At 30.4% G+C, this 16,901-nt stretch overlaps 1 protein-coding gene across 2 annotated transcripts in view; it reads right to left on the bottom strand.

The window, feature by feature from the left end:
* LOC123302332 (ATP-binding cassette sub-family B member 6) overlaps positions 1 to 15,764 on the bottom strand; it is a 33,094-nt gene extending 17,330 nt beyond the window's left edge. For both annotated transcript variants that reach the window (XM_044885220.1, XR_006535500.1), the window contains exons 1-6: positions 15,638 to 15,764; positions 15,224 to 15,567; positions 4,902 to 5,101; positions 3,330 to 3,483; positions 752 to 929; positions 355 to 521 (exon numbers count right to left, since the gene is read on the bottom strand). In XM_044885220.1, coding sequence (XP_044741155.1) covers positions 355 to 521; positions 752 to 929; positions 3,330 to 3,483; positions 4,902 to 5,101; positions 15,224 to 15,538 — 1,014 coding nt within the window. In that variant the 5' untranslated portion in view covers positions 15,539 to 15,567; positions 15,638 to 15,764. The remainder of the gene's footprint in view (positions 1 to 354; positions 522 to 751; positions 930 to 3,329; positions 3,484 to 4,901; positions 5,102 to 15,223; positions 15,568 to 15,637) is intronic.
* Between the last annotated feature and the right edge of the window lie 1,137 nt (positions 15,765 to 16,901).

Genomic DNA, 16,901 nt, shown 5'->3' with positions numbered 1-16,901 from the left:
TACATGCACCCATTTTGGCCAATTTTTCAACCTCTTCGTTTCCACCGATTCCTGAGTATCCGGTCATCTAGTGAATAATGAGTTTGTTATGTTTACCCAAATTTGTATTGATTTGGTGCATTCCAAAATAGTTTTAGAAATTAATTCAGATGAATTTAACGCCTTGAGCGCAGCCTGGCTACCTGATAGAATAAATGTTCGTGCCATGTTCGTTTTTGGTCGCTAGGAGTACATTCCCCGAATCTACTCCGGTTTCGGATGCGTCTATGTACCAGATTGTATCTTGACTGTCAAAGGAGATATCGTTGTTGGGGAGTAAAATAAATAGAACATTTTTTGAATCTGTATTTTTACCTCGATTTCTCTGGTTGTATACTGCTGGACTCGAATCCATAAAAATGCTCGTAAATTATTTAATAAACCTTGTATTCCAGTTCCACCGCCTTGGAAAAATTTTAGTCCCACAAATATAAGGACTAAATCCCATCTAAAGATTGCATCTTTCACATTCATGGAATCGACTAAAAGAAGAAAACAAAAAAAAAAATTAGTCAAGGGATCTAGGGTAAAAATTTTGAGATATTTCTAGATGTAATTTTCGGAATTCAATACAAGAAACATTAAACATTTTACTGCACCATTTTGACGTTAAAGAGTTTAGTAAACAAACCAAAATAATAAGTGTTACAGGACAAATAGGTGTGTATACATTTATTTTTTGGACACCCATTAGTATATTAATATTACATACCTAAAGCTCTACTATATATTGGAACAAGCAAATTTAAAGCACGTCCAATAATAAGAAGACTGAAACAAACGATTACTCGTACTTGTAAAAATCTATCTTTTTTGGGCCATACAAATGGAGCTAAAAGTCGTATCTTTTTCCATGCATTACGCCATGTAGATCCTTGGTTCGCGGTTTCCTGTAAAATTAAATCTATATTAATAAAATTAAAGAGCCTGGTTGTATATTTGCGCTAATCTCAAAAATAAATTGTGGACTAAATTAGCTAAAAATAGAAAATTAATAAATTTTTGAAAATCGGTTTTAGCCAATTTTATGTTTGTTTAGGGGCCAGTTTACCTCCTAAACTCATTAAATTTGCCCAGTCCACAAAACTAAAGGGTGGAGTTTGGTTCAAATAGCATTTAACTCAACACAATCATATTAATGCGAACTAAAGTTTTTTCAATTTACGCCCATAAAGTGGGACAGAAGCACCACATATCTTACAAATTCAATTAATAAACAAATCTTTATTTTTGTCTATAACGCCTTTTTAGACAATACTATAGGACTATAGGCCTTTTTCAAGTGCTTATCTCGAAAAAGGTGAGGTTAGGTAAAAAAGGTCTAGGATCAAAGATATCCGGTCTAAGACGTAACCTACTTTGTCACTTTTGTTCTGAGAAATTACATGTAGACGAATCATTTTAGACGAAACAAGTGTAAAATAAAGAATTTTTTTGTACCTTGACCGTAGGGAGCAAATTTTAATTAAAAAATTGTTCAGGAAGATCCACATTTCAAAATCTACATCCAACTTGGTGCCGCTAGAAAGTTTGGCAATTGCTATGGGTCAAATAGGTCAATTATCAGAATTCATTTCTGAGGTGTTTTTTAAAATTTTAAAACTTTGAAAATATTCAACAAAATGGGCCTGAAACGTATACCTAGAGAATTCCGAGGTCGGTGATCACTATTCCGGAGTCAGAATTTCGATACACCCCCCCTCCGGACGTAATTCGCCCCGCTGATTCAAAATAGCTATATTCTACAAATGTTTAACAAAATGGAAAAAAACAGTATACTCGGGTGGTTTTTGGGTCACTGATTACGTTTCTGAAGTTAGAATATGAAAATACTCCCTCCTCTCTTGGGTTTATTCGCCCCCCCTAGCCCAACACAACAATATTCTGTAAATATTCAACAAAATGAACCAAATAAGTATACTCGGCGGTTTTGAGTTCGCTGATCACGATTTCAAAGTTAAAATTTCGATATATTCCCGAGTATATTTTTTTGGTCTATTTTGTTGAATATTTACAAAATATGGATATCTTGTGCCAGCGGGGGGCGATTTACCCCAGAAGGGAGGGAGTATTTACACATTCTAACTTCGGAATCGTGATCAGTGAGCCCAAAAACCTCCGAGTATACTTTTTTGGTCTATTTTGTTTAATATTTATAGAATATTGCTGTGTTGGGCCAGTAGGGAGTGAATTACTCCAGGAGGAGAAGAGTACATCCATATTTTAACTACGAAATCGTGATCAACGAACCCAAAAAAACACGATAATACTTTTTTGGTTTATTTTGTTGAATATTTTCAAAGTTTAAAAATATAATCTCACAAATGGATTCCAATGGTTTGCCTATTTGGTCCATAGCAATGGCCAAACTTTCTTGCGGCACCAAGTTAGATGTAGATTTTCATATATGGACCATCTTAAACATTTTTAAAAAAGTGGGCCCGATAGGTCGAGGTACAAAAAAATTCTCTTTGAAAAGCTAAAATGATTCGTCTAATGTAATCTTTTCGCGTCTTAGTTAGTCTTTAAAAATAGAATAAATTTTTATGTTTGTGTATACAGAAAAAACGTTTCGCACAACTATATAAGTGATACAAATTACATATTTATATTATATATATATATATTAAATTTTTTCAAATTTTTGTATATTTTATATAAGTCAAAGACCCTCAATACATGATACTTTTAATAACCTTTTCTATCTCAACACATTTACTCTCATATGTTAAATGGTATAATGTGTTGAGATAGAAAAAGCTATTAAAAGTTTCATGTTAGTTTCGTAATACAGTGGAACTTGGTTAAATGGGACATCAAGGGATCTGCATATTTGTGTCACTTATGATGGTATTCCATTTATCCAGTGTCTCAACAGAGGGATCCATTAATAGAGGTCAGAATACAGGTTATTTCGGTTGTAGGACAACTAAGGCTCAAAATTAATTAAATACGGAATTAACGGATAGAATAATAATAACTAAGTAAACAAACAAAACGATGTTATTTCAATTCTCAGTTACAGAGGTTAATGCATATAAAATTCAGTCGATGTCACAGTTATAGAGGTAACAAAAATGATAAAATCGAAAGAACGAATCCCATATATAGAGGTTTTCTTCGTCCTACTAACAGACGTAATTCAGTGCCAAAGTGTGTGGACCTCAGCATGAGTTCCAGTAATGGAGGTTTCTCACTTATCCAGATCTCACCTAACCAAGTTCCACTGCAAAAATATGTATTCTAGGGTTGCCAAGCGCCAAAAATAAAAAATATTCACACAGACTTACTGGAGGAATCATCGTAATATGGCTGCTAGAATCGTTGAGATTATAATAATCGCTGTTGAGTAAAATTCCTGGTGCTTTCAAACCCAAAATAAATATACACAAACATGATGTGTAACGTAGTACAAATAGGGTCATCTCTAATTTATCAGATAATCTGAAACAGATAATCAGATTAAAAATCTTATCAATTATACATATAAAGTGTAGTGTCAGGCGTAATCTTTGAAAGTCGTTTCAGAAGGGCTGGAAATTTGAGTCAAGGTTGTGCCTAACAATTTTTTCAACAATGAAATTTTCAGAGTTGGATACTTCTCTTACAGAGACCGTGGGAAATTTTTAACTACGCGGTATGATTTTTATGTTTTTACAACCTTATAAAGAATTGTGGAAGGTTTCAAAAATACATGAATTTTTTCCTTTTAGATAATAACTTTTAAGCTATATTTTCAAAAGTTGAAAATATATGTTTTCGATTGAGCTCTATACAGGCAAGATCGAATATTTTTTGCGGATATTCAGACATCTGAAACTAATTTTCAAGGTGTCAGACTCCCTACTTTGTGACTTTCAAATATTTAATCGAGAAAATATAACCGAAAAAAACAGCCTTATCCAGGAATAGATTTCACACCATCAGATTTTTATGGGAGTCGATGTAAAATATTTGTTTCGAGTGTCAACAAGACTCAACAAAATCATATTCATGTGAACTTGTGTTTTTTCGATTTACGCCCATAAAACGAGACATATACAGTGCGTTCATTTCAAAAGATCTACCCTCAATAACTCTTGACCTGATGTGATTATTGTTTGTGTGAATACAAGTCGATTTAGATATCGACGGGGGAGTTCAAAATTGATACCTAGAAAATTATAGGTTTCATTCATTCACCTAGACCCACCCCAAAATTGAAATTTCCACTCCTTGTCGATTTCATTTTTTTTATTATGGAATAGAGAATTTTATGTTCTTTCAAATGAAGTATAACAAAGTAGGGAATGCCTAAAGTGGTGAAACGTAAAATTATATCTTAATCGACGTGTTTTCACTAAAATAATCACATCAGGTCAAGGGTTATTAAGGGTGGATACTTTTGAAATTAACACACACTGTATATCGAAAACGATGAGGTTTGGTGAAAATTGTCAAGAGTCAAAAAATGATGAGAATTGTCCAAAATATAATATCTACTGGCTTTCAAATTTTTATTTTCGTCAATAACGAACTTTCGGCGAAAATCCGCCTTTATTTTTATGCTTATATCTCGAAAACTGTGAGGTTAGGTAAAAATGGTCTGGAATAAAAAAATTTCCAGAATCGTCCTAAATACAAAATCCAATAGATTTTTTAAATGTTAAGTAAAGGATTGTGGTGATCGGAAGTAGGGTAATTCTTCCCCAATTTATGGAAGTAAATCGAATAAACACCAGTTCGTATGAATATAATTTTGTTGAGTACACTCTGACAAACATAAAAATTTTATGGCGCGGAGAGATTCCTGGGTCAAATTTCCTGGGCTTTTTTTCCTCGATTAATTACGGCTGGCCCTAAATTGTAATTTTAATACTTACGTATGTAAATGGAACCACCATCTTTTTTGGCCTAAATTAACAAACGATAAATTTTCAAATACGAATACAAAGCACCAAAATTGTAATAGGATTAATCCATGGCCACGACTTGGAACACTCGGTAACATAAACCGACGTTCTTTACTTAATATAAGTAATGCATATGGATACATGAAAATATTTAACACCAGCGTTAATATCTACAAAGAAAAAAAGAATTTTTTGTTATTTAAAATTAAAAATTATTTTGCTTCATTAAAAAAAAAATTATTTTTGATGATATTGTAAAAAAAAAAACAAGTGAAAACAAACAATTGTTTCTTTTCATATTATTTACGAAAAAATGTTTCAAACAAAAGTTGTTTATTTTTTTATAAAAGACATTTTTTACATTTAATCTTTTGTTCTATCTTTAACGGTTTACAAAATGGGTCCTACGGAGCTAAAGCCTTGACTTATGCTGGGACTAAACTTAGTATACCTTGATATATTTCATATATATATGGTATAAAAAGGGAAAGAGGGGCTAGTTAGTTGCCACCCTTAAAAGACACATCCTTGACAATTACTCAACTTGGATACCAATTTTTAACCCTCCATTTTGATTAAAAGAGAAGAAAGAGTAGGTGAGAAGTTAATATTCCAAAAGGCACATTTTTTACATTAATCCAATCTACAAACCAATTTTCCACCCTCTATTTCAATTTGGGAAGGCGGCACAGCCATAAAAAGTGTCAAAAGAAGTGACTTCCCTGGGGTTCCCTTACAATTTGCTGAAATAAGTTTCCGCTGTTATAGCATCAATCTATATACCAAATTTCAAATCATTTGAACAAAAAAAAAGTCTCTGGGATTGCCCAAAAGTATCGGGAAACATATATACTAGACTTCCCAAAACACATAAATTATGTTCTATATGGGGATCATGAAACGAATTTATAGCACATTACTACCCGTTTACTTTCAGTACAATATATAAGTCTTTATTTTTGGGGAAAATATGAAAACTTGCGTAATAATACCGGTACTGAAATAAGTGTATATGCGTACAGTCAGATAACCTCCACATACATATTATTTACGAAAAAATGTTTCAAACAAAAGTTGTTTATTTTTTTATAAGAGACATTTTTTACATTTAAGCTTTTGTTCTATCTTTAACGGTTTGCAAAATGGGTCCTACGGACCCAAGACCCAATTAATCTATGTTCCTCATTTACGAGCTCAAACTCACTTTTACGTACTGAGCACGCTATAAAAATTTCAGTTTGATATTTCTTTTCACTTTTGAGTTATCGTGGTGACGGCAAACGGACAGACGAAAATGAACTAATTAGATGATTTTAATATGAACACATATACCCAAATTTTGTTCGTACCATCAATATTTCTAAATTTTTTAAACTTGAGACTAAAATTATGAAGGTTGCGTATAATAGAGAGCCAGCCGTAAGGTATAAATATCTTGAAATTTCGGAATCCAAGGCCAGTACATGAATTCTTATAAAAACTGTTCGACTGCATTGTTTAAAGCTTACTTAAAGAAGTTAAAAACAAAAATGACGGGAATCGATATAAGGATGAATTCTAAGCAAATAAAGTCATATAGGCGTATTCCGAAAAGTTCATATACTTTCCGAGTTATTGGCGATTGAAATTCGGAGTATTTAACGTCAAATAACTGAATAAATATGAAATTTTTTGAAGAATATCATACACTTTTTCAAGTACTATAAAAAACCATGAAAATAGAAAAAGTTTAAAGTCATTTGCATGAAAATTGACGGAGTTATAAAGAAAACAAAATTTTTCGTACCTTTCTTTTTATGTTTTATTCAGTACAAAAACTGATTAATTTACCACGGGAACTAAAATTAATGCTTGCCGCTTTCTAATTTACTTTCTAATTTAGGTACTGAAAACATGCTCAAAAAGCTCTAGCAGTTTTGGATATATATATTTTTTTAAATTGAAATTGAAATTCAAACAAATGTTTCGAAAAAAACAAACAAAATGTCTTTATCGTTAAATAACTCGAAAAATAATGAAGCTACAAAAAAAGTTTAGAAGGTAAAATATTTTGCTGAGAAAAAGCTAAATTTTTTCCATCAAAACTTTTTTCTGTAACTTTATTATTTCTCGAGTTATTTAACGATCAAGATTTTTTAATTAAAATAAAAAAATTGTTATTCGAAACTGCTAGAATTTTCTGAGCATGTTGCCAGTACATAAATAAAGATAATTGGAAAAGGACGAGCATTTTTTTAGTTCCCGTGGTAAATTTACCAGTTTTTGTACTGAATAAAACATAAAAAGAGAGACCCGAGAAACTTTGTTTTCGTTTTAACTCCGTCAGTCTTCATGCAAATGACTTGAATAAGTAAGCATTAAACAATGCAGTCGAACAGTTTTTATAAAGATTCATGGACTGGCACTGGATTCCGAGGTATACATATTATGGCTCTCCACTAGTATAAAACCCTTCAGGTTCAATTGGCACAGATTTAGAAATTTTTCGGAGGAAGCAACATCAACTTTGCATGATCATTTTTTTTGAGTTTGAATGCGGCGTCACATTAATGTTTGATAATTTGGTCTTTTGTAAAATTATCAATAGACGTTTACGGCACCTCTCTTTTGTATTATTATTAAGTCAACCATTTTTTTTTTAATATAAGGATAATATGAGCTTTAGAGTCCAACTAAAAACTGAACTTGACATCAAAGCTTAGGCTTGTCAAAATTTCTCGAAAACGGCGCCTAAAATGTCTTTATAAGAACTACTTTTTTATGTAATGTATCAATTCTCATGACAAACTTAAGTATGTGAAAATAAAAAATAATTAAGTCTATACATTAAGTTCGTATACAGGGTGTTCCATGACTCGATGAGTATAGTTTAAGAGACCCGATTGTTTATGTTTGGCTCTTTAATTTTTAAGTTATAATTTTAAGACTAATTTAATGGCTATGCTTACAAATCAAGAATATGTCGATATTAACTTTATTTGCGGATATTGTGACGTTTATGAGTGACAATGCGGGAATAACAGCGGCCGTTTTCTGATCGATAAATTCCTAATAAACAAGTATTCATAAATGTTCATCGTCATTTGACAAGAAAAGGTAACAAAGGTAACACCGTGCTAGTAATTTTGAATGAAAATCTGTTTCAAAATTGTCGAACACTTCTAAATTTTCAAGTTATTTTGGGAAAACCGTTTTTCGTGTACTCCGCGCACTTAAACAATTGCAATTCCGTCAATTTTTAACGATTTTCGATTGCTTAACGGTTTTGAAAACTAGAAACATTGATCTTCGGCATACATATTTATCTACAGTTTCTACAAAAAATTAGGACATTTTTGTTTTAGCACAGTGTAATTTTTTAAAGCTAATGTAGACCGTCTAGTACAGCAAGAACTTTCCGACGAAGAAGCTACCCTTAACATAATCGAAAGTAGTCCCTTTTGTAGAGTACGAAGAAAAAATTTAAATTAATAAAACATTCAACTACTTTACTCAACCATGGCTTTACTTTATTGGTTATTTTCAATAGTGTCCATAACTCCTTAACTATTTGATTTTGTACAAAAGTATATAGGGCACTTTCGACTTAAAATTATTCAAAAAATATGCTCCTAAGCTATGTGCATCGAGTCACGGGACACCCTGTATATGATCATATCAAGTAATGAGGTCAACTATAAGAAAATTATGGAAAAGAGATATATTAATACAAATTTTTTCTTATTTTATGCATATATGCATAAAAATACTAGTAAACACGTGTTGTACTTTGTTTTTAAATCAAGTTTCGTTGTGGTAACAATGTAGGAGTTAATTTATGTATTAAAAATAAGTGTGGTCCTGTATAAAGCTGATCCAGCTCACAAGTTAATAAATTTTTAGCAATATAACTTTATTGTTCCTTCGACAGTATATGAGTATACGGATTGTTTTAAGAACTAAAGATGAAAGTCTGATTTTGGCTCGACATTTTTTGTACATTCTAGTTAGAAAATCAATCTATTACCAAGAATACAACGTGTTTTAGCGTTTTTATGTTAAGTGGAAAAATCTTAATATTTTAAAGTTTTAGATTTATGTCCATTTAAGATAGTACGAGCGCCAAAGCAAGTTTAAACATGTGATTGAAATTATTTGTACCTTGTTTTCAACTTTGATGATGAAGTTCCCTCGTACGGGAACTTTTTTAGCTCATTTTCAAGAAAAATAAGCAAATTTTCGAGCGATGTTAACTAATTTTTTGAAAAATAATTTTTAAAATTTATATAGGTTTTACATTTCTTAAAATTTCCACCCTCCGTACAAAGCGACAAGGAATGATAACAATTTTTGAACAATAATTTCCAAAACTAGAAAGTACAAATTTTCTAATGAACATGATAAGATTTTAGGTAACGTTGCCAGGTGACAAAACGCCTAAAATATGGAAAAATTAGATTTTTTGAATGTTTTAAAAACGAAAAATGGGGGAGTTATAAAAGATTTTACAAAACAATATGCCAGGGCTTAAAATAAGGTAGTTTAAGTTTTCGAACGATATGGAAAAATTCCGGTACGATGATTATTTCAAAAGATGGAGGATTTTAAATCCAGAAGTGTCAATTTTGCTTGGCAAGCAAATATCTTGGTCCGAAAAGCTTGTATGGTAATTTTTGTATAGCTCATTTTCAAGAAAAATAAACAAGCTTTCCAGTGGTTGTAAAATAATTTTTAAAATTTTGGTACGCTTCTAAACTTCATATAAAATTTAGGGAAAACATTTCACACTCACCAATAGATGCCAAAACTAGAAAGTACAGGTTTTCAAATGGACTATTGAAGTTCCGAATTCGATTATTTTTCGCGGAGATTTAGTTTAAAATTTAGGCAAAATGATGTGGAAAAATTTTGTTCCCTTAGTAAATTGGCGCAGTTTATTCTTTAAAAAGTAATATAGCTTTACCCTTTGGTTATTGACATTCCAACGACCATAATTCAAAAACGTTTGCGTTTGGAGCGTCGGATTTATCGAGACCTAATGCCAAGATTAACAAAATCTCGCATTATGATCAAATTTGACCGAAATTCAATTTTCATACAAATAAATTGATTTGAAACACATTTTTAATGATATTTTTATCTGAGACGTCGAAAATTCCTTATTTAGTAAAATTACCTGTATTCAATAAGCATCAGCCAATTATACAAAGAGAAGGGACAACTTCATACAGCATGATATACTTAGCCGATGACATTTTAATTACCTGATAGAATTGATAATAAGATTTTGTTCAATAATGATTCAGTGATTATTCTATTTATTAAATTCTAAAAAAAAAATTATGAGCAGCAGAAATTCATCACTAAAGTCATATTTTTCCTTCATTTAATGTTTCTTACTACTTGAAACTTTTTATTGAAATCCAAACGCGATTTTTGACTTTTGTGAAAAATATCAAATGTCTTCAAACAAAACTGCTTAAAAATATAATTTCGTTGTATAAACAAATGAAAACAATCAATTGACTGAGTTAATTGATGAAAAACCATGTATAGACAGTGTTGATTATGCATTCGTTTGTTTTTAATGTCATGTAAGTAAAGAAAGATAAAAACAAACACATACATAATATATGTAACGAATAAATTTAAAATATAACCAATGGGTACCTGTATATACATACTATATAATGTTTTTAACATAATTTGGCCCGTCACGTGTAAGAAGTGATGATTACGAAAAAATGTTTTAAACATTAGTTGTTTATTTTTATATAAGGAACATTTTTTATATTTAAACTTTTGTTCTATCTCTAACGGTTTACAAAATGGGTACTACGGAGCTAAGGCCTTGACTTATGCTGGGACTAAACTTAGTATACCTTGATATATTTCATATATATATGGTATAAAAAGGGGAAGAGGGGCTAATTAGTTGCCACTCTTAAAAGACACATCCTTGACAATTACTCAACTTGGATACCAATTTTTAACCCTCCATTTTGATTAAAAGAGAAGAAAGAGTAGGTGAGAAGTTAATATTCCAAAAGGCACATTTTTGACATTAATCCAATCTACAAACCAATTTTCCACCCTCTATTTCAATTTGGGAAGGCGGCACAGCCATAAAAAATGTCAAAAGAAGTGACTTCCCTGGGGTTCCCCTACAATTTGCTGAAATAAGTTTCCGCTGTTATAGCATCAATCTGCAAACCAAATTTCAAATCATTTGAACAAAAAAAAAGCCGCTGGGATTGCCCAAAAGTATCGGGAAACATATATACTAGACTTCCCAAAACACATAAATTATGTTTTATATGGGGATCATGAAACGAATTTATAGCACATCCCTCCCCGTTTACTTTCAGTACAATATATAAGTCTTTATTTTTGAGGAAAATATGAAAAAATTGCGTAATAATACCGGTACTAAAATATGTTATGCGTACAGTCAGACAACCTCCACATACAGGCAGCATTTTTACCCTAGAAAGTTACAATAATTGCGAAAGTTACAAAAGGTACTACGACGTTTTCTTAAAATGAAACCTAGCTAGCCAAACGCCCCCTGCATACTAATCGTGTAACAACGTTATCTACTGAAACCTATCTTTAGTGTTTCAGTGTCGGTAAAGTAGTTAGTTTCTCACAGTTTAAAAAATAATAGTATTACTACTCGTCAATAGATGGAAGTTTGTTTCAGTTTTTGCTGTAAATATACAAGAATTACTCGTTTAAATGTATAAGACTAGCAGCCAAACCCGGCGTTGCTCGGATTAAAATACAGCTCATGTTTAATGGTATAAATAATATTTAAGGATCCATTTTTTAACATAAATATTATAGATTTCTATCTTAGATATTGATAGACTTATTCTAGAATATTTAGTTGTATATCACTTTCAAAGTTAGAAACATTTTCAAAAATTTAATTTGATTAATATGCTATCCATTTATTCTCGCTCTGGTTTCTTTTTAGATCCGAATTCTGTGATTTCTCAAGAAAGACTGACTCAAGTCGCCGAAAGAGTCTCGTTTTATACCCTGAGGTTGTTCTAGAGGCTTCTGGTTAAAAGAATGTTCGAGATAAGGGTTTTATTCTATTCTATTAGCTTCTCTTGTCCTTTTTCTTGTTAGGAAATCGTTTAATTTAATAAAATTTATATCCAGACAGAATATTTTAATATAAACAATTTACTTTTTACAATACTCTTGAAAAAATAAATAAACTTGATTGAAATTAAAAGATTTAAGTTCTGGCTTGATAATTCTACTGGTCCTTGAAAGATGGCGCTAACAGCTCTCGGCGGTCATTTTAAAGTTGATCATGATTATAGTTGTCGGTTTAAACAAACTTTCTAGATCATTTCTAAAACTTTCTAGAATTTTTTAGAAAATTTCGAATCGTTTTGACCGTAACAGTGTTCCACACATTTTGAAACTTTCTAGATCATTCCAGAAATTTGTTCTGAAAATTTTCGAAAGTTCACATGAGTAAGAAAAGGGCAGATATATATTTTTTCACATTTTTGAAACTCACAACCACCCATCGCAATCAAATTCCCTTACTTTCACCAGGAGACCAAGGGGTATTTACCGCCCCAACAGACAGTTGATTGGAGTTGGTGGTCATATAGAAAACCCTGTCTTCACGTACCAACATTAGCATTTTATAATATATATAAAATTTTTGGGTGAGGTAGTGGGACACCCCGTATATTACATAATTCATTGTAGTATATGGAGATAAAAAATATGCAGGAATGGATAAAAATTTATTAAATTTATTATGCACAACAGGTTTTTGTTTTTATTAGCGGCATTAATAAAATGCATATATAGTGCCATTTTCAAGGATTTTAATTGTGAAAGTTGTTAGAAAAAACTAAATGATTTATCTAAATAGTGAAAATATGCGTTGTCGTGTGAAACACGCACTGCACATTGCAGACAACCTTCAAATCAGTACACTTCAATTCAATTAAATTGAATCAACTTAAATGCATTTTAAACAAATTTTATGATTGTACTTAAAAATATAAATAGCAATTTATGTAATTTTTCTGCTGTGTAAAATTTTTGGTACCATGTATATGAAATGTACCAAGGTATACTAAGTTTAGTACCAAGTTTGCAATGCTTAGAAATATTGATGCTATGAACAAAATTTTGGTATAGGTGGTCATAAAATCACTTTATTAGTCCATTTTCGGTTGTCTGCCTGTCTGTCTGTCGTCTGTCCGTCTGTCATCACAATAACTCAAAAAAAAAAAGCGATATCAAGCTGAAATTTTTATAGCGTGCTTAGGCCGTAAAAAGTGAGATCGAGTGAGATCCGTAGGACCCATCTTGTAAACCGTTAGAGATAGAACAAAAGTTTAAATGTAAAAAATGTTCCTTATAAGAAAATAGATAAATTTTGTTTGGAACATTTTTTTTAAACACCACTGTTTACCCGTGAGAGCGCAAATTATGCGCAAAGCGTATAATATGTATTATATGGAAATATCAGTTATATATGTGTGACATGTATGCATGTGTAATGTGACAGAGTAATCAAAACTTTCTATACATGGTATTTCAACAATTAATTCAGTCAATGATTTGTTTTCACTTGTTTTTCTCCCTCTATTTTAGATTTACAAATCGATTAAACGTAATTTGTCGTCAACTATGTCGTCGATTAAACGTAAAAATGCATAACTTTAAACTAAAACCAATCTCTTTCATAGAAGTAACTTTCATTTAAATGCAGTGATTTTGCATCAATGAATTCATATTTTAAATTCAATTATTTTGTAAATACAAATATTTAGCTGTACTTGTTCCAATCATTAAGAAATTGTTTGAAAGTATTTTTACTTTATTTCAATATGAAACGGCCAACTTCCAGATGAGGTTGACATTATTTTAATTTTTTTTAGTGTGTAGATAGTGTAGATAATTGATTTTCAAAGTTTCACGAAAATGTCATATTTACATATGCCTTGAACTAGTATTACAACTTTATAATTTGAATACAAAAAGAGTTCAAAGACATCGCAAAAACAATTATTTCAATATTTTTCAAACAAAAAAATCTCCAAGAAAACCCAGATTAAAAAAAAAAAAACTTATTCAAATTATTATTATTAATATAGTCCATTATTTTTTTTAAATAGAATTATTTTTGGCAGGTATTTGGACAAACTTTTTTACAAAATTTTTAATTTACACTAGTTTCGGATTATAATCATTCTTCAAGTGTTCAGTCAAGTTTGTAACGCTTAAAAATATTGATGCTATGAACAAAATTTTGGTATAGATATTCATAAAATCACCTAATTAGTCCATTTCCGGTTGTTCGTCTGTCTGTCCGTCAATCATGACAATTACTCAAAAACGAAAAGAGATATCAAGCAATTTTAATAGCGTGCTAGAGACGTTAAAAGTGAGGTCGAGTTCGTAAATGAGCAACATAGGTCAATTGAGTCTTGAGTCCGTAAGACCCATTTTGTAAATTGTTAGAGATAGAACAAAAATTTAAATGCAAAAAATGTTCCTTATCTAAAAATAAACAACTTTTGTTTGAAACATTTTTTCGTTAACATTATTATTTATCCGTGAAGGCGCAAATTAGGATAAAACTTTGTGTACATTTTCTCCAAAACTATATAAAAGATAGGGAGATGAAAATTTGCAGTTAGCTTCAACTAGTGGTCTTGTGAAAAACGAAAAAACATTTTGAAAATTTTCAAAAACGTAAACAAATGCCTTCATAACTCGTTATTTAAACTTTTCTAATTTATTAAAAATAATTCAAGCACCAACATTCAACACTTTTTATACAGGATATTTCAATAATTAACTCAGTCAATTGTTTGTTTTCACTTCTTTTGTCTTAAAACGATGAAAAATAAAATAAAATTTTTCTTAAGTCCTTTCCAAGGCATATCAAATAATTACCGATTAGGCCTTTTTTAGCCCACAAGAAAAAAAGACTGTTAGTGTATTAGACTAAGTATATCAAAATTGTCCCAAAAAGTCAAATTTTCACATAAAATTCTTTAATCGTTTAATTTTTAACACAAGTTCGATTATGTGAGAAATTTCGGTGTATTAAGTACGTCTCAGAAAAATTGTCTTTGACAGCTAATATCCAAAATTAAGCGGGAGCTGTTTCTTATTAAACTCTTGTTTGAAAAAAATTAAGCTTATAATAATCAGTTATTTACATTGACACCTCACGTGGAAAAAGCTGCTGAGTTAACCAAACAATTTGAAATTTAAAAAAATGCCTTAACATTACAAATTAAAAAAAAAAAAATATTTACCATGTATCCATAAACAGTTTTATCATCTAGAATCGTAGCTTGCAAAATAAATCTTACAATCGCTATTAAAGGCACAAATATATGTAAAAATAATTGTAACTTGTATAAACATGACCGTCGTAAAGTATTTTCTGAAATTTCTGTTGCATATTTTTTATAAATATACAATTGTAAACTACCAAAAATTAGTAAAAACGCACAAACACTTCCATTTGAAACGGTTTCGATAAAACATTTCGAAAAACCATGATCAATCCATATATCGAGAAATGATATACCCGGCGGACAATACGACGGCACTTCTGCTGATTCCATAATTATTTTATTTATTTTTTTTAATTCAACTACGGAAAAAAAATTGTCAAATTATTTCAAATCAAAATTTTCACATATCTTTTCGAAAAAATTCAATACCTTAGCACTATTTTATTTAAAACCGGTGCTTTAGACTATTTAGAAAGGTGTTTAATTGTACAAGTCACTTTTGTTTGATTAGTCATAAGAGCTCTTCACCTGTTTATATCTAATACAGAACTGCATAGAACAGTATGATTAGACATTTTATGACATTTTTAAAATCAAATGCATGTTTAAAATGCTTGTTTACTGTTACAAACTTGTAAAATGTTATGATTAAAAAATAAATAAAATACACTCCTTCTCCTTTGTAGGTCGCTATTTTTTACAATTTAATTTTTTAAATCATATATTTTTTAAATAAGTGCATTCTATTATGTCATTTATCAGTAATAATATTATTATTTATTACCTTAAAAATCAAATAAGTAATGTTAATAAAAATTGATATCCAAAATAAAAAAAATTTCTGAATCATTTGTTCATTATTTTTTATCTTATAAAATGATTTATCATATATCTTACAAAAATTATTTAAAATAACCGCCTCGTTCAATTACGTAAAACAAAAGATGATAAGCCATATAAAAGGATATCTTTTAGGTTTGTGTAGATGTCAAAATTTAAAATAGTATGACGCATCAACGAATGAGTTTATGATTCTGTACCTATCAAAAGCTCAGGTCAATTAGACCATTCAGTAATCTTACTGGAGTTAATAATTCACTGGTCCTTATTCGTGACGCTTGACGCTAGCTTCAAGCGTCATCATGAAATCGTACCTTAAAACGTTTATTTTTATAATCTTTAAAAGATACAAAATAATAACATTTGAAAAATTTAAGCATAAACGAACCTAGTGTGTAGTATGATGAAAGTAATCTCACTAATTCGGCATTTCAATGGACCGATAAGTCCAATAATCCGATACCCTCCGGCAATCGAATTTTATAAATAAATAAAAATACTAAAAAGATTATTTCCGTGCCAGTGCCAGCACCCTCTGCTTTTCTAATAGTGCCGGATTAGTGAGATATGACTACACATTTAGAAATAATTATCAATAACTAACAGACCTTTTCATTTAAATGATTACTTTTTTTCGGACAGTATGTCAAAAAACTAATATAATAAAATGAATAACAAATATCTTGTACCTTTGTCTAACTTATTATTGATTGTCCGAATTAATGTCGAAGGCACTTGCGCTTAGCGTATTGTTAAAAGCGTCATAGAGGCTGATTATAATATTTCATCTGTCCAATTATTAAGTGTTCGATGTAAATGTCGATCGACAAACAAATTGTACTCGCCATCAACC

Source organism: Chrysoperla carnea, chromosome X (genome assembly GCF_905475395.1).
Source record: "Chrysoperla carnea chromosome X, inChrCarn1.1, whole genome shotgun sequence".
Classification (NCBI taxonomy): domain Eukaryota; kingdom Metazoa; phylum Arthropoda; class Insecta; order Neuroptera; family Chrysopidae; genus Chrysoperla; species Chrysoperla carnea.
This window is presented reverse-complemented; position numbering and strand designations above follow the sequence as displayed.